Source organism: Leucopleurus acutus, assembly GCF_964270905.1.
Source record: "Leucopleurus acutus genome assembly, chromosome: 10".
Classification (NCBI taxonomy): Eukaryota; Metazoa; Chordata; class Mammalia; order Artiodactyla; family Delphinidae; genus Leucopleurus; species Leucopleurus acutus.
Window position 1 is genome coordinate 46,793,362 of NC_139153.1, and position 18,173 is coordinate 46,811,534.

Genomic DNA, 18,173 nt, shown 5'->3' on the forward strand with positions numbered 1-18,173 from the left:
AAGTTAAGCAATCATATATTAATTTGTACTTGAATATTTTTAAATGTTGCCTAAGCATGATCAGATCATGTTACCACATTGATGGTGCGGGACTGAAAACAGGTCACATTCTTGCCAGCAACACTCCAGCTTCCCAGGAAACACTGGGGATGAATAAATGATTTACCACGTGGCCAGGACTGCAGCCCTCTCTCTGGAAGAGAATTTGAGCCAACTTGATTTAAACCAAGGTATTATGCTATTCCTTTTCATTTATTGTTTTGCTATTCTTATGCCCTGTTGCCCTTACAGAATTTATTCAAAACCTGAGTTACACAGCAGCAATATAAATACTCTATTTTCCAAGGGCTTATCTACTAAGGCCATTGTTTTGTGGTTACTGTTCTATCTCAGGGGCTACAGACCTGGCTTGGAGGTCCTCAACCACTGGAATTCCCTTGGGAGACTATTAGCGTGGTATTTTTTTCCCTTTACTTGGTTTACAGGGTTCCCTGAATAGTGATATCTCCCTAAGGAGAAAAGTGCAAGGCCTTCCCGTTTGCCAGTAACAAAGGAATGAATTCCACAAACCAAGTTAGAAGCTCTTGCTTAACATACTGCTAGAGTTAGAATGTCAGTGTCAAAGTGAGATTATTCTTTTATGACCTTTCTAAGCCAGTGTTATCCCAGAGTTGGGGCCTTGACTCAGCCCTGAGGGGCAGAGGTCCACCTGAGGCCTACAGCCCCAGGCTTTCCCCAGCCAATGATCCATGACCCCATGCCAGAGCCTTAGGGTAACTAGGAGTCCCCCTTTAACCTTCTGTTATTACCCTGAGGGTTTGTACCTCCCAACAATCCACTCTTGCTTCCCAGTCGGCTTCAGACATGCGAAGTAGATGCCAAGGAGACAGTCTGAAAAGAGAAGTCTTCTCACATTTGCAGGTCAGCAGAGACATTTGCTAAAGCCATCTAGATTTTTCTTCTCCGTCCAGTCAATTTAATCAAACTTGGAGCATCTAAGCAGCTCCCGCCTCCCCCCACATTGTGTCCTTCTTTGCTAGGGGTCCTTCCTTGGGGGAGGGGTGGGGAGCAGGGAGAATCATTAAGGGAAAAAGCAGGTTGGAGAAATCAGGCATCTGGCTTGTCACTCCCTTCCAGAAAACCCGGAGAGCTGATCTCCATTGCACGCCAAGCTTCCAAGGGTGGGAGATGTGAGCCCCTGCCCCTGTCTCCCACCCTCCCAAACCCTCCTCTCCGGCGAGCGCTAAGGTCCCTTCGGGAGCCACCGACCTGGTGACCATGCCGCTGAACCATCCAGTGCACAGTTAATGCCTGGAGTGTTCTGAATCCCTGACTTCACATGCTTTAATACTTCCCACGACCTTTCGCCTTTCCACGCTTTTCCAGAGGAGGCAGCCTGGCCAGGCAAGGGTCTCCGGCTGACCTTTAAAGCCAGCGCTGCATTCGGATGCTGGGCTTTTTCTCTTTTTTAAAAATGGCAACAAAATCAACAAAATTCCTTCAAATTGGGTTCCCAAAGAGAAGAAACTGTAAAGAATATGTATGTGTATACATGAATGTATATTGAATTTTTTCCCTTTCCTTGCTTAAACCTGGGCGGGAGATGGGGGGAAACTTTAAAAGGTTAAAGCGCCTGGCGCCCTCGGCCCCGCGTCCCAGGACCCAGAGTCTGGTGAGGACGCGATCCCTTCCCTCCGATTTCCCCCGACGGCTCGCGCTACTTTTCTGGGCCATTGTCCCATGTCCCTAGTGCTTCCTCCTTCATCATCCCTTCTGTTCGGGCACCTCGCCCGCTTCCTACCGCCAGCCGCAGCCCAGACTCGCTGGGGTAGGGATGATGCCAGGATGCCCTCCAGCAGCCCGCGCGCCGGAGCCCGCAGGTGCGCCCCGTCCCTCCCTGCCCGCGGCCCCGCCCAGTTCCTCCCTGCCCGCGGCCCCGCCCCGTCCCTCCCTCCCCGAGGCCCCGCCCCATCCCTCCCTCCCCGCACCCCCGCCCCGGCGTCACGTCACAGTGACGCGCGCCCCGCGCAGGCGCAAGTCGGTCCCCACCCCCTCCCCGCGGACGGCCGCCTGTTCGGTATTATGATTAGCGCTGGGTGCGGGGATTCGGCGGCCGGGAGGGAGTTGTCGGCGCCGCGGCCGCTGCGGACGGACGCCCGCCTGCTGGCTGAGGTAGGGGCGAGCGCGGAGCGCGGCCGGGCGCGGCGGCCGTGGGCGGGGGTGGGGCCGGCCTCCGCCGCCGTCGCCTCCGCCGTTGCCGGGCGCCGGAGCCGGGCTCCCGCCGCAGGCGGAAAGTAAGTTGCGCGCTCCGCGCTCCCCGCGCCGGCCGCGTCGCGCGCCCGGGAGGACGCGGGGACCCGGCTGCTGCGGCCCCGACCCCGCGCGGCGGCGGCGCGGCCTGGCGGCGGCGGGGCCCGGATGGGAGCCGGCACTGCGGCGGCTGGCCGCGGGCGCCCGGAGGCCCTGCCCTTGCGGCCGCGGCGGGATTGCGGCACCTCGGGAGGCGCCCGCATCCCCGCGCCCCGCCCCGGAGCGGGCCGAGTGCGGCGCCCGCTGGGCTCCGCTCCCAGGTTTTCTTGTGCGGTGTGTATTCTTCACCAAAGGTGTTTTCCTTTTTCAAAAGAATCTGGAAATCTGGCGTAGCAGGGGGGTTCCTTGCTAAAACTGCAGCCGTAAAATAGAATGGGGATATTGTTGTCTGTAGAGAAAGGGCATCGGGGTAAGGAAGGAGGAGCAGTGCCGTTCCCGAGGGACAGCTAGAATTTTTCAGATTGGAAAACCTTCGTTCTTTTCCATAGTCATCGCCTGTTGATATCTTTCTGGACCGTTTTACAGAAACCTTCCTGCCTTTTACTTGGACTTGGGATCCAGGAAAGTGACAGCCTTTTATCCTGGGGGGCGGGCGGGGGGTGGTTCCTGGAGCTGTGCTGTTCCAACAGTTGCATCAGATAAAATTCAGTCGCTTCATAGGGAATTCGGTTCAAGTCCAGTATTTGGAGGGGAGAGAGGAGGGATTTAGCAGTAGGGTTCTTCAACCTATAGACGTCTGAGGATATCGGATTTTTCACACTGTCAAGTTACTTTTTTCCCCTCCCATTTAATTGAGTACATTTCCACAGTTTTAGGAGCAGGTGGTAAAGCTGACTTAATGCGTTTCACGTTTTATGGTGAAAGGTGAAGCATGGCTAGCAGGTGATGGAACTGCAAATGTTCTGCATACTGATCAGATTCCACCTGATTCCTATCAAGCATCAGTTGCCTCAGTTTGGGTTCCTTGTAAGGGGTTGGGGTGCTAGTCCCAAATCAGCCTAATTTATCAGAATGTATATCGGTGTACTTAAACGTCTGGGGTTGTCAAGGCTTATGTAATCAATTTGTTAATTTATAATCTTGTTATATGGCTCTCCAGATTTATAAAATCATTTCCTTAAGGAAATCTGTCTTCACCGTCTGCTTAAATATTTCTCTTGGAATTGGATTCCTGGAGAGAAATGTTCTGTACTAGTGGTGATTAACGCATAGTAATTAGACAAGTTTAAAAAAAAATCATGTTGATTCTTTTGACTATCTAATTGTCTCTATTAGGAAAACAGGTGACATTCCCATTTTACAGAACTAGAAATGAGAGAAATGACATTCCCAAGGTCACTTATTGAAGCAGTATAGTAATTGAAAGTCAGGTGCACTGTGTTAACTTTTCTTAATACTCCATCTTTAAGGCTTTCCATGTAGGGAACTTTGACACCGTTATATTTTTTAAATTTGCACAGTTTTTATTTTCTTTTGTGCAGAAAAGTTACTCTCACCGTATTAATTTTTTTACTATTTTTAGTAAGTTTTTCTGTATTATTGCAGTAAGATCCATTTGTATAAAACATACAAGGACTCAGAAGTTATGTAATTTTTATTATTCTAGAACAGAAGTATAGATTGAGACTTTATGGGTCAAATGTAATCCCATAATCCTAAAATGAAGGCTTTCAAATGTCCTTATTAAAAGTGAAGGGCTTTCAGATATTTTTACTGGGTGCAGGAAATACTATTGGTCTAAACTTTACTATGGATGTTTCATATAGAAAGTGAAACCAAATAGAGAAAAAAACTTTATTTTGGAGATATTGAACAGCCCAGGTTCTAAGCACTGGTATAAATAAGGCTTGTTTTCTCCCCTGTAGCAGCTTGTCTGAGCCTAAGAACTCATTACACAGCCCAGGAAGAAAAGGGTACAAGTACGCTTTCCACATGGTCAGAATTTTAGGAATTAAAAACGTAGATGTGAGGAGCTCTGAAGACTTGATTTTACTGCATGCCAGCTGTTTGCCTAACAACCAAGAGGTAGAATTTTTAGCTAAGATGCTTTTATAAGAAAACTAATTATTTAGAATATGGATACTTCCCAGTGTGCATGTATGTGCTGGTCAGCTCTTAGAGCAAGTTAGGTGGAAAAGTTGAGTGCTTTGTAGCAGTTTTGAAGGTAAACTAACCTATGATCATTTATTCATGGAGCCTTTGTCTACTTTTGGGGCCCTGGGTTAGAGGATAGAAGTAGAAAAGTGAATAAAAACTAGTTCCTGCCTTTACAGGCTATTGTATTTTTTGTTTTATTTATTTACTTAATTATTTATTTTTGGCTGCGTTGGGTCTTCATTGCAGGGATTGGAGACTCTTTGTTGCGGTGCGCAGACTTCTCACTGCAGTGGCTTCTCTTGTTGCGGAGCATGGGCTCTAGGCGTGCAGGCTTCAGTAGTTGTGGCACGCGGACTCAGTAGTTGTGACTCACAGGCTCTAGAGTGCAGACTCAGTAGTTGTGGTGCATGGGCTTAGTTGCTCCGCGGCTCGAACCCGTGTCCCCTGCATTGGCAGGCGGAATCTTAACCACCGCGCCACCAGGGAAGTCCCAAGCTATTATAAATTATATTTACACCAAGGTAAACAATAACAGTAGGATCAAATGCTGTGGTGAGACATAGGCAAGACCCCTGGGCAAGGAACAGTCTGACTCGGGAATGCTTCACAGAGAAGGTGATGGTTGAACCAGTCTTGAAGGATGGGTAGAGTTCCCAGGCAGAGAAAAGGGGAAAGGGCTCCAAGGGTTCAGGGAGGGTGAAAAGACAAGGTCAGGTGGTGGAGGAAGAACTTAGATCCAAGTGGGTGAAAGGGAGTTGAGGAGGTAGAGACAGGGTGCAGCTGTTTTTGATTTTTTTAAGACTATGGAAAGGAGGGGGGAGGAATGGGGCAGTACCTTTGGGGATGGAGGGGGTCGTGTTTTATTTTGTTTTCCTTTGGGAAGAGCCAGTGTACAACCTCGCGGACTTGATGGCCTCACAGGCGAGCCCTGGAAGTGTGTTGTCTGTTCCGGATGATCTGGAGCTGCATTATTCACACCGCGGATTATTTCCTTATCTTGTTTTTCCGTGTATCTGCTTTGGGTTGAGGCCTTAGATCCTGTGGGAAACCATTTCTTGCTGGTGGTAGGGGAGGAACCTGACTAAAGAGGATTCCTGCTCTATCTTTCCTGAACGTTTATTTCTCTGCTGTTACTTCCAGAGCCTCCTGAGATTCTGCTTTGGCACCTCCAGCGTTTGGCCTCTGCTCAGGTAGGCTCTTTCCTGACAAAGAAGGCCTTTTTCTCTCTCCTTCCTTGTTGTGTCCTATTCCCCAGACTGCTGCCGTGTGACGACAGCAGTTACTTCAGAGTTGGAGGGCATTGGCTGCCCATGCACCATGACGTTTTAAGTTCTGGAGTGTCTCCAGGCTCACAGCAAGATTGGGGGGAGGGGTGTCTGTCTGACTGTCTAAACACATAACCCCTCAGCTACATGTTGGCCTGAAATGTGATGTTGATTATGAAATCAGTGCTCCAGAAATGTAGGTTACAGGACATGTAACTGGTCAAATCGTAGCCTCAGTGGGCCTCGGTTTCTCAGTTGTTGACGTGCAGTTACCTTTCTCAAATCCAGAAGGCTGTCAGCTCCTTGGGGCCAGAGACCCCTTCTTTGATTTCTGTATCCCCAGACCAGTGTAATGCTTCACACATAGTCAGTGTACCCAAGAAGTGTCCTGGCGAAGTAACTTTAAAAATCTGAACTTTAGTTTGTTGCCCATTAGTGGAAACCATACCCATTTTATCCAAATGAGTTGGATTGAAATTGCTCTTCATTCATAGAATTCCAGGGCTAGAAGCGAATCTTCCACTCTACACTGCCATGCAGTAGACGCTCAAGAAGTGTTTGTTCCTGTCCTGAATTCCCTGTCTCAGTAAGTGGCCCCACCTGCTACCACTCTCCACTAGTCATTCTAGATTGCCCTCTTTGCTTTGCCCCCTGTGCATTGAGTTCCTGGATTCTACTTGCTAAACGTGTCTCCTCCATTACCTCCTTGCCATCACTGCCCAGGTACAGGCTGCCCTCATTTTTAAGTCTTTAATCATTTATCTGGAGACATTTTCACTAGTCTCCTTACCTGTGTCCAAGCTCTAGTCTTGCCCTTCCAATCTGATGTTCACTTTGCTGCCAGAGTGGTTTAACTGTCATCTCTGATTGCCGTTCCCCTGCTCAGGATTCTTCCTTGGCTTCTTAGTGCCAGCTTTCATTTGTTCATTTAATAAAGTATACCTGTATATTTTGGGCAGATGCCAGACTTGGCGGGCCCTGGGATGGAGAGCTGAATAAAACAGACGTGCGTCTTACGCGGGCTGAATTTATCATGTAGTCTAGTGGGGGACACAGATTATTAATCACATAATCACACAAATAATTATATAACCACAATTGTGATAAGGGCCGTAATGGAAAAGGGCCTGGTGCTGAAAGAGGGCGTGGGGAGCTGGTGTACAGGAGTGTGGGAGGGGAGGGAGAGGCTATGGTCAGGAAGGTGACCTTTACGCTGGGCCCTGAAGCATGGTTAGGGGCTGGCCAGATGTGAGGAATGTCAACTGATGTGCATAGGATACAAGGACCTTTGGGTATCTGGCCCTTACCTACCTGTCTAACCTTGTCTCTTACACTCTGCTCTGCATGGATTGCTGTCCCAATCACACTAAGGCCTCTTTCCCACCATGGCCAATTTCAGGTCTTAGCTCAAACAAAAAAATTAATTTCTCTGAGATGCCTCCTGTGAACTCCTGAAGGCAGATTTAGGGGAAAGAACACCTCTTCCAGCCTCCTTGTCCCTTTGAGAGGTGTAAATAATGAGGGGCAGCGGCCTTCCTATTATATCCAGTACAGGCATTTAGGGGCAGTTTCTTGGGCCAATAAGGGGTGAGGGTGCCGATATCAAAGTAAGATGAGGAGGTAAGTATACAACCCCTCTAAAATATAAGACTCTCCTGAGACGGAAGCCATTTGTGAAAAGTTGGGGGAAAAAATGCTGGGGTGATTTTGATCCCACTCACAACTTGCCAATATGTATTATCGCCTTTTGATTTCATAATAACTGTCCAAGGTGGTGATTATCTTTGTTTTATAGAAAAAGACATGCCTGTTGGCAGAAGTTGAGTAATTTGTTGGGCTCCATGTCCTGTGGTACTTTCTTTCTTTCTTTTTTTTTTTTTGTGGTACGCGGGCCTCTCGCTGTTTAACTACAGGTTAAACAGTTCTCTCTTTATTGGTATAAAGCATTATGAGTACTACAGAAGACATTTAGAATGAGAATATTCAATCTGCAGTTTCAAGGCTTGATTTTATCCTTTGTTCCCCTATTCTGTGAGCATTTGCTAATCCTCTTGTGAAGAAAAATGCTTTTTCAGAAACAAATGGAGAGAATGTAATATGCAAAAGTACATTAAAATTGCAGCTTTGGTAAGGATAAATTTTTTTAAAAAATAAATTTATTTATTTATTTTTGGCTGCTTTGGGTCTTCGTTGCTGTGCGCGGGCTTTCTCTAGTTGCGGCGAGCAGGGGCTACTCTTCGTTGCAGTGTGCGGGCTTCTCACTGCGGTGGCTTCTCTTGTTGCGGAGCACGGGCTCTAGGTACACAGGCTTCAGTAGTTGTGGCATGCGGGCTCAGTAGTTGTGGCTCGCGGGCTCTAGAGCACAGGCTCAGTAGTTGTGGTGCACAGGCTTAGTTGCTCCGCGGCATGTGGGATCTTCCCGGACCAGGTCTCGAACCCGTGTCCCCTGCATTGGCAGGTGGATTCTTAACCACCGTGCCACCAGGGAAGTCCCAAATTTTTATTTTTTTTTTTTCAGTCCCAAATTTTTTAAAGCAGAAAATAGAATCTTCCTAAATTGTACTTAAATTACTTGCTTGGTGTTGGCTATTCTGTGCCACTGGGGAGGACTCTTGCCATAACAAAATTGTATGCAAACTCTGAAGGGGAAGTTATTTTCAAGGTGCCATTCAGTTTTTAGATGACCAGTAATTACCTGTCTGTCTTTTGAATGGTTATTTGCCTGCAGTTTCCTTTCTCGAAGAGCAGTTTCTAAACATTTCAAAAAGTTTTTAATGGAATTATTTATTTAACTTTAAAAAAAGGTTTACTGTGCAAAACTTTCTGTTACAAGTTATGTGAATCTTTTTTAATATTTATTTATTTATTTGGCTGCGCTGGGTCTCAGTTGCGGCATGCGGGATCTTTAGTTGCAGCATATGGGATCTAGTTCCCTGACCAGGGATTGAACCCGGGCCCCCTGCATTGGGAGTGTGGAGTCTTTGCCACTGGACCACCAGGGAAGTCCCTGGAATTATTAATTAATAATGTTTATTAGGTAAGTCTTTGGCACTTTGGTGGCATTAGGGCATTTCCTCTTCTTAGTTGATTGCTGGGTCAGGTAACTCACATGGCATGTCAGAATTGGAGGAAAAACAGAAATGTCAAAATAGATTTATTTTAGTGCTGTTGTTTCCCAGGAAATTAGAAAGGCCTACGTCAAAGGGGGAGGCATTGTATTATTTCAGGAAAAAATGCAGGGCCCAGGAGTCAATTTAGGCAGCTCTTACTTGGGCATAGGACTGGGGCATAGGAAGTCCTTATCCTATTTGACCCTGCTTTCTCATCTGTTAAATGGGTAGTATACTTCCATTGTATTCTTGGTTGTGAGGAATAAATTATATAACATATGTAAAGAATCCAGTGCATACATAGATTCCCAGTAGTTGAATTGTTTACTCTTTTTGAAACCTGCATTAAAACAAAACAGCGGGCAGTTGTGGCAGTAGAAGACATTTTTAAAACTTGAAAAGAGACAATGAAAAGAAAGGCCAACTGTAGTTTTGCTGTAAGACTCATTTCTATATAAACCTATTTAGGTTAGTAATAGATTTTTAGGGAAGTAGTATGGGTAATAATGAGAGAGATCTAGTAAGTCAAGACAAAAATTGGTGTTTATGGAACTTTAAAGTGAAGTGTTTTTAAATTGGTTTAAATTTTCTAATGACCTTATTCTTACGTCGCTCGCGTCTTAAAACCTAGAGTTTTTCTCTTCTTTTGAGGCTTATATCAGCTCTGTGATGTGAAGCTCCTTCTGTGCATTTTTAACTCTTTAATGGCACTTGGATTAACCTTAAGTATCATTCAAAGATAGATATGTGGTGAATTATTTAGTCTAGCAAGTTTTCCATTGATTTTGAGAAGCTAAGAGTTCATCACAGTTCCCTAAATGGTGAGCCACTAGGTAGTTTTCAAGATCAGCCTTCCTAACCCTATTAAACTTATCTCACTTCTACGCCATGGCCTAACTTCACGCACATTGGCGTTCTCCTTTCGGAAGCCATATGCACTTCTCTGCTACCTGTTTCCCCCACTGTCAGGAGTGGTGTCTCACTGCTCCTGGTGAAGGGTAAGGCCTGATGTGTGGGTTGCCCCGTCCTTGGGGATCCTGCCTTTGGTATCCTCTGCTCTTCCTTTGACGGAACTCACTGACGTTAACTTGTATAATTGATTGTCTTTTTATATGTAGATAACTTATTTGTAAGATTCTAAAGGACAGGGACTGTGTTGTGTTCTACACAATTAGAGCTCAAATGTTTGCTAATAAAAACAGACTCAGTGTTCCTGTTCCTTCCTCAGCCCGAAGAAATTGCATACTTTGTCCCTCAAGGGTGGTAGAATATTTCATTGAATATGTCTTGTTTGTTAAGATTACATAAATATGTATGTATATTTTCAGGGAAATTGGTTTACTTTATAAATCTCAATGGAAAAGTGAATTGAATGAATAATTATGTACAGAAATTCAAAATTTTAATAACGTCTGCCTTTCCTAGATTAAAAAGTAGCACACATCTGCTGTGAAAAATTTGAAAAGAACAGAAAAGCATAAAGAGAAAGAAAACTACAATTTTTTTTTTTTTTTTTTTTTTTTTGCGGTACACGGGCCTCTCACTGTTGCGGCCTCTCCCGTTGCAGAGCACAGGCTCCGGATGCGCAGGCTCAGCGGCCATGGCTCACGGGCCCAGCCGCTCCGCGGCATGTGGGATCTTCCCGGACCGGGGCACGAACCTGTGTCCCCTGCATCAGCAGGCGGACTCTCAACCACTGCGCCACCAGGGAAGCCCCAGAAAACTACAATTTTACCAATTAACACTTTGGTATTTTTAGTATATATGCAGACAAATTATATGCTTTTAAAGAAATTGGGATCCTATGGCCATGAAATTTGGTATGTGAATTTTTTTACTTAATATTTTATTGTGAGAATTTCCCATGAGATTAAATAGCTTAAAAATATAGCAGCATAGTGTTAATGTTGGGTATACCATTTCCTTATTGTAGACCTTTCGGTTATTTCTGAGATAGATAGATAGATATACTTTTTTTTTTTTTTTTTTGGCCACACCATGCGGCGTGTGGGGTTTTAGTTCCCTGACCAGGATTCGAACCCATACCCCCTGCAGTAGGGCGTGGAGTCTTAACCACTGGACAGCCAGGAAAGTCCCTGATTTTTTTTTTCTCTCATATATGAATATCACTGAACATTGTTGAATATAAATATTTGTTCATGTCTTTATTTCTTTAAGACATAAATCTAGTAGTAAGATTATTAAATCGAGGATATTAATTATTTTAAGACTCTTGGTACAGGTATTGCCAAATTGCTTTTCAGAAAGGTAATTTGCAGTCCCAATAGTGTGAGAGAATCCCCAAATGATTCTGCCTTTTAAGTCAAAGTCAATGAAACGTTAGGTGCCAGTATTTTTGTTAATGGATCAATTTATTTTTCTTCTTTTCCAGCATTCTTTTTTGACCACTTTTTCATGACCATCTTTGTCACAATATCAGTGCGGGGGATGAAAAGACGATAGGGAGTTAAAGTGAGTTTGACAGTATTAATAAAAGCTTTGGAAGAGAGATTTAGATTATTAAGTTTTTAAATTCTCCATAACTTCCAATTTATATTCTGTTTTCCTGGCAAAGGAGTAATTGTGGGTTGGCTTTATTTATTTTGGAGTAATTTCTACATACCAGCTTGTGCTTAGGTCATTATTTATTATGTGGGCACTTTATACCAGGGCTGTCACCATACTAATTTTTTAAATCTCACTTTACCATCAGGTAGAAGTGGTGACATGCTTATTAACTTTTTTTTTTTTTTTTGGCGGTACGCGGGCCTCTCACTGTTGTGGCCTCTCCCGTTGCGGAGCACAGGCTCCGGATGCGCAGGCTCAGCGGCCATGGCTCACGGGCCCAGCCGCTCCGTGGCATGTGGGATCTTCCTGGACCGGGGCATGAACCCGTGTCCCCTGCATCGGCAGGCGGACTCTCAACCACTGCTCCAGCAGGGAAGCCTGCTTATTAACATTTTTCATCACTTTAATGAGAGGCAATTCTGTTTAGGAATTTGAACTTATTATCTGTGCTGCTGCTCCAGGTTTTGTGGCTTGGATTTTTTTTTCTACGAATACTAACTGCTGCTTTCCATCAGTTAATGGATTGCCTGACTCCTGAATTCATTCAAAAATTCCTTGATGTGTCCTGGAATATAGCTTGTTTACTTAGAGGAAATAAAGATGACTTAAACCAGCACTTTAAATGATAGATCTGTGTTGGCAACCCAGTCACTGCCTCAAGAGACTGGAGCAGGCTTTTCAGCCTGGCATTCCTGGTTACCTCAGTGGCCCTGAGTCCATTAAAATTGACTACCTCGAAGAAAACTTGCAGAACATACTTCAATAGGCAGTTACCTTCCCTTGAAAAATACTTTATTAGACATTTGGAGGTACATTTTTGTCTATTGGGACATTTCTCAATAAATGGTTGACTGAAATCTTCTAATTTGTAGTTTCCATCTTGATTCCATTCAGTGGCTACAGACTGATACTACCTGATACCCACATAGTAATATTCAGCCAATCCAGTGAAGAACTGTGGATTCTTCCGTAACTTGGGACGTGTTGACCTGTTTGTGGTTTCTTCTTCTTCTTTTTTTTTTTTTAATTTCTTTTTTGGCTGTGCCCCGCTGCATGTGGGTTCTTAGTTCCCTGACCAGGGATCGAACCCACGCCCCCTGCAGTGGAAGCGCAGAGTCCTAACCACTGGACCGCCAGGGAATTCCCTGGTTTCTTCATCTTTGATTTATAGCTTATATTGTTAACACCCAGGAGGAGGAGTGCTGTTCTAGAAATGTGGAATGTTGTTTACTTTGGATGAAAGGAGCAGCAGTGGTGACTGCCACTGGGGTTGTGTTTAAAAATAAGCTTGATCTGGAGGTTGTTGATGTTCCTGGAGGATTGAGTCTACTGTCTTCTTTCCAGCCTATACCATTTTTGTTATAGGTATCTTTGAAATTTTAGCAGTTAGATCAGGGCAGTAATTTTCATGGAGAGTGTGTTAGTTCCTTCACTTAAGTTGGCTTTTCTCTAAACATACGTTTAGTCCGATATTTCCCCTAAGTAAGAGTAACAGTGTTCATTTTTTTTCCCTAAGTAAGAGTAACAGTGTTCATTTTTTTGGCGTTTGTAAAAGATACCAGATAATTTCCATGTATAAGAAGCTTAAATGCAGTTTTAGCGTGGCTTTATAAAAACTCATCTTTTAGCTGTATGTACTGGAGGGAGGGTATTGGCACAGATACTCTTTTTCAAGCATGTAATTTGTTTGGGAGGTTTTTGTGTATTTGAATATTCGTGGTCTGGTTTGGGGGGGCATTTGTAATATCCCGAAGTGTAGAGAGGCTATAGAAGTAGCCTCATTTTTGCACATGGCTCTTTGTGTGACCGGCTTTCTCATGCCATGGACTGGTTGATAATGAGTATCCACACGGAACCACCTTTGCTCAGTGTGCTCTTCCTCCCCTCTCCTAGGGAGAGGTGTGAGTTGGAGACCTTTGTTTGATATACAGACCACACTGCAGTGGTGAAGATGTCAGTGAAAAGCCAGAAGTGAATTTTGACAAGAATAACAGGGTGAATTCCGACTTGACAGTAGGTTTAACAGAGGCTGGTTTTACAACTGTTTTCAGCAGCTTGCAAAATGTGTGTAGGGCCGCCCACACTTCCTTCCTCTTCTCCAGCCACACCCGCACGCCTCAGTTGCTTCTGTTCTCTTTAGTAAACTGGGAGAACATCGGTGTGTTCTTGCAACACATACTAGTACTTGTTTCTCAAACATGGATTTCCATATTATAAACACCCTCTCCTGGATGGCCTGTTTCATTTAGGTCCTGCCTAGCTATATGCATGTGTGAGCACATGCTGAATAAGAAGACTGCTTTAGAATGGCCTAATTTAGTGCTTTTGCTGGTTTAAAAGATGTCATCTTAGCTATGCAGTCATTAAAAATAGTGATTTAGAAGAACTTAGTGCATGCAAAAATGTTCATCCTATAGTAGAGGAAAAAGTAGTCATAAAACTTCATATACAATATCTTAGCTTTGTAAAGAAGCATAGGTGTAAAAAATATATACTCAAACCCGAAGAGAGGTCATCCTAGATGAAATTATAGGTGTTTTTTGTTTGTCTGTTTTTAATCTGTGGTGCTTTACTTGTTTTGTGGAGAGAAGTACTTAGAAAATGGTTACACTGCTCCCCCCACCCCTCCAATTTATGTGTGTGTGATCCCATTTTATTAAAACCTTTGTGTCTGGCATGTATTATACATAGAAAATAATTTGGAAGGCTGTGTCCGAAATGTTAACAGAGATAATCATAGAGGATAGACTGATGGATAATTTTAAAAAACTTCCCTCTCTTTTTGCCAATATATATGTTCTGATTGTATTTTTTTCTTACACTGCATAGATGTTTCTTTCATAATTGAAGCAGAAATACTAAAAGGAAAATAATAGGTCAAGTGAAAAAAGCAGAATACAAGATATAAAGTTATATATAGAATGATCACACCTTTATAAAACAAAATAAAGAAGCTGTATATAAACATTTGCAGAAAAACCACCAAAACATAAATAGTGCTGATCTTGTGTGGTAGGACTGTGGATGCCTCTTTATTCTCTCTACTTCCTATTCTGTATTTTCCATATCTTCTATTAGAATATGTTACTTTGATAGGAAAAATATAAAGGAATATTTAGTCCTTTTTAAAAGGATAGACTTGATAGAATGTCATCTTAGTATCATTTGAAAAGCAAATACTTAGATTTTTGTGGGATGCTTTATTGAAAAATCATCAGACTTTGATACCCAACTAGAGATTAGTTTCTTTATCAGCACCCATTTCCAAGTTAATACATTTTAGGAAACTAAGCAGTAGAAGATTTCTGAAAACAGAAGAGAGACGATAGCTCAGTAAATTCAGTCTCTTGAAGTAGAGTGGAAGACTAAAAGAATTTCTGCTTGGGTAGGGGAGATTACCATCAGTATAACAATGATAGTGGTGGTGGTAGCTAGTATTTCCTGAATGCTTACTCTGTGCCAGGCTTTATTTTAATCACTACCTTTATTAATCCTCACCACAATCTATGAGGTGCTCTTGCTACTGACATTTTCTAATGAGGAAACTGATGGTACAGAGAGATCAGGTTTTGCTCAGGTCCAGTGACTTGTGGCTGGTGAGCTGGGATTCAGATCCAGTCATTGGCCTTCAGAACCAGTCCTCAGCCATGAGGGACCATCGCACTGCTTGGCCAGAGAGACTGTGGGTGAAACTGGCTGTTGGAAAGAGAGAAGCAGGCATGGGTAATGGGAGGAGCTACTGTATCCCACTTGGAGCTGAAGGACCAGGTAGGCATCCCAGGTTCACTTCTCACTAGAAGTGGGCCTGTGCCCATGGCTTTGCTGGCCTCGTCTGTGTGGTAGCAGTGTCTCCATCTCTTTTCATCCCCTCATTCCCAGAAATAAACTTGGTTTCACGTCCACCTTTCCTTCTTTCTTTTACCTTTCCTGCTTTCCCCCACCTCTTTGTCCTCCCTTTCCCCCAAGCTCCTGTGAGCTTGAGTTTAATGCTTACCTGGACGAACTCACCTGTGTGGTGTATTGTGTAAAGTGCCTTGGCGTAGTTTGAATGTTTGGAACTTTATTTGTTTGATATTTCAGCGTTGAGGAAAGGCCTGCAAGGCTGCCTCAGTCAGTCAGTATTCCCTCACTGTGCCGTGAACTTAGATATCAGTGATCCTCTCACGTTCTCTTTGTTCATAAAGTTTCTTTTTTACTATCAGATGGAAAGCCTCTGTGCAAAGGTGTTTTGTGTTGTGTGTTCTCTGGTGCTGGTGTTGATTTCTGCTGCCCTGCTAGAGGATGGTGTGTTGGGAAGGTTGCCCTCCGTGGCTGTTGGAGTGGGGGTTTCATGAGGCCAGAGGGCATCCTGCGGGCAAGTGGGGCTCCCAAGCCAGGCTGAGCAGGCTTGGAGCTGCAGACTGCTGCTTACAGGGCAGGTTGAGCCTCCTTGTACCTACCTTGCAGGCTCCTAGTGAGGATTCGGTGCAGTGAGGATTTGGTGCAATGCGGATTTGTGCTCGTTACCCAAGAGGCATTTAAAAATGGTGACTTTACTGTTGTTCGTTATTATAATTTCCTCCTTCTTCCAGTGCAGTAATCCTTCTGACCTGCCTACCTGGATGAGTCTCCATGTATCTGTTCACTGTGACATTCCTGTTGATTAAAGATTCCTTGAACGGGTTGCAATTCATAGAGGAGAGAAAGAAAATGGGAGACTGGGTCACGGAAGACAAATTTACCATTTTTATATGTTCGTCTGGATCCAGCCTGAGGGTTTATATTTTAACTTTAAGCAAAGTTAAGTAGAACTAAACTAAAATCTTTTTTGTGTTTTCTTTTAGGAGAAAGAAGCACCTAACGAAACACAGTAATAACAAGGATTATTCAGTATGCAGTTGGCAGGGTATGTCTTGGAGCTGGTGCAGAGTCACCTTTGCTTTATGTAACCCACATCTTAACATTTTCCATTGGTGTTCAGAATGATTTTCAGGCACTGCAAGATCCTCCAAGATCAAAAAATGATTTAATTATTTCCTGTGCTAACTCAAAATATACTCGATAGGAGGGTTAAACAGTGTATTCAAAAAGATGTTCAATAACAAGGATATTTTTCCTCCCAACTTTCAGTTATACGTAACTTCCTGTTTTGAGGTATACAATTGTAGTTTCATAGGCAGTGAGCAAGGGATATGTGTACCCAGAAAAGTACCAAAAAAAGTAAATTCTTTGATAGTGAGAGTATCATTTCATTACAGGGTAGTCTTGTCATTAAGAAGAGACCCTAGGGTTCCCTGGTGGTGCAGTGGTTAAGAATCCGCCTGCCAATGCAGGGAACACGGGTTCGAGCCCTGGTCCGGGAAGATCCCACATGCTGCGGAGCAACTAAGCCTGTGTGCCACAACTACTGAGCCTGTGCTCCTAGAGCCCGTGAGCCACAACTACTGAGCCCACGTGCCGCAACTACTGAAGCCCACACGCCTAGAGCCCGTGCTTTGCAACAAGAGAAGCCACTGCAATGAGAAGCCTGCACACCGCAACGAAGAGTAGCCCCCGCTCGCCACAACTAGAGAAAGCCTGTGCACAGCAACAAAGACCCAACTCAGCCAAAAATAAATAAATTAATAAATTTTTAAAAAAGGACCCTATAAGATTCTTCCCTTTGAACTTGCTAGTAGAGTAAAAATTATTTCATTGTGCCCTTTTGCTAACACAGTACTAGGAGGAGAAATGACAGTGTGTGAATAGTGATTATCTCTGGGTGTTTAAGACCTGAAAAAAGACTTTTCCCCTCATCTGTATATTCATTTATTACTTTTGTAATAAAAAAAAATCTGTAAAAAAATGAATTAAGTTAAAATTCAGACAAACTCAGATTTACTTGTAAAGTCTGATTTATATGCCACTGTAGAATACATCTAAACTAAAGTGATAGATGAAAAAAAAATATCAGGTAACTTGGGGGCAGCCTGAAGAAGTTTGCTTTGAAAGCGAAAGTTGCATTTGCAAACTCATACAATAGAAACATAGACTTGGGTAGAATTTTAAGAGTAATTACCGCCATTATAATTAATTGAAGTTAAAGATTTAAAGATAGTTTTCTGCCCCCTGGAGTTAGCTTAGAGTTTCTATATTTGAAAATTAGACATGCCTGAATTAAACTTTCTTTTGGGGAACTACTGTCCAAATAAAGCAAGACTTTTCCACTTGGATTTTCCTGTTAATCTTATAAAAATTATTAGCTCAGATGACAAGGATAATACATAGTATAGAAAAAATTTGCTTTTTCTCCAGCCCCTGTACATAGATAGTATGGGTTTCTTATTTTAAAAAATCTTAATAGAAATAGGATTTTGTTTCTGAAATTAATGCAGAAACAGTGTAGCATAGTGGTTAAAAGCACAGATTTTGGTGTCAAGATAGCCTTGGGTTCAAATCCCACCTCTTTTACACACTGGCCCTATAGCCTAGGCCAAGTTACTCATTATTTTTGTGCCTCAAAATGAGACTAATAATCCTATCTCTGAGGGCAATTTACAATTAAAAAAACAAATCACTCAGAATTACTCTGAGGGTAATTTACAATTACAGAAAAGCTTGAGGGGGCCCCAGATATGTGATTCAGATCATTGCAGTTTGCATGGGAGAATGACTATGCCTCTTTTATAGTATTTTAACTCTTAAGATATTATTATCCTAAATATAATATTGTTAAGAGTGGCCAAATGTTTATAAGAGGTGTATGCTTTGAAATAAGAGTTCAGTTTGAACCGTAGCTTTAGCATGTACCTGGAACACAAGTGTTTTTTGGCTATAAAATGGAAATAATACTGACCTCTTAGGA

The 18,173-nt window shown here is 43.4% G+C and overlaps 1 protein-coding gene across 4 annotated transcripts in view; it reads left to right on the plus strand.

Moving 5' to 3' along the window:
• Positions 1 to 2,080: 2,080 nt before the first annotated feature.
• Positions 2,081 to 18,173, plus strand: part of SNRK (SNF related kinase) — a gene marked incomplete at its 5' end in the record, with an annotated part of 63,627 nt that continues 47,534 nt past the window's right edge. For 2 of the 4 annotated variants that reach the window (XR_014326511.1, XM_082848233.1), the window contains 2 exons: positions 2,081 to 2,172; positions 16,174 to 16,235. Coding sequence is in view for 1 of the 4 variants with exons in the window: in XM_082848235.1 (XP_082704361.1) it covers positions 2,083 to 2,172; positions 5,548 to 5,597; positions 16,174 to 16,235 (202 nt within the window). Of the gene's footprint in view, positions 2,173 to 2,268; positions 2,295 to 5,547; positions 5,598 to 16,173; positions 16,236 to 18,173 lie in introns of those variants that run through there. The other 2 variants (XM_082848235.1, XM_082848234.1) reach the window with 2 other exon arrangements.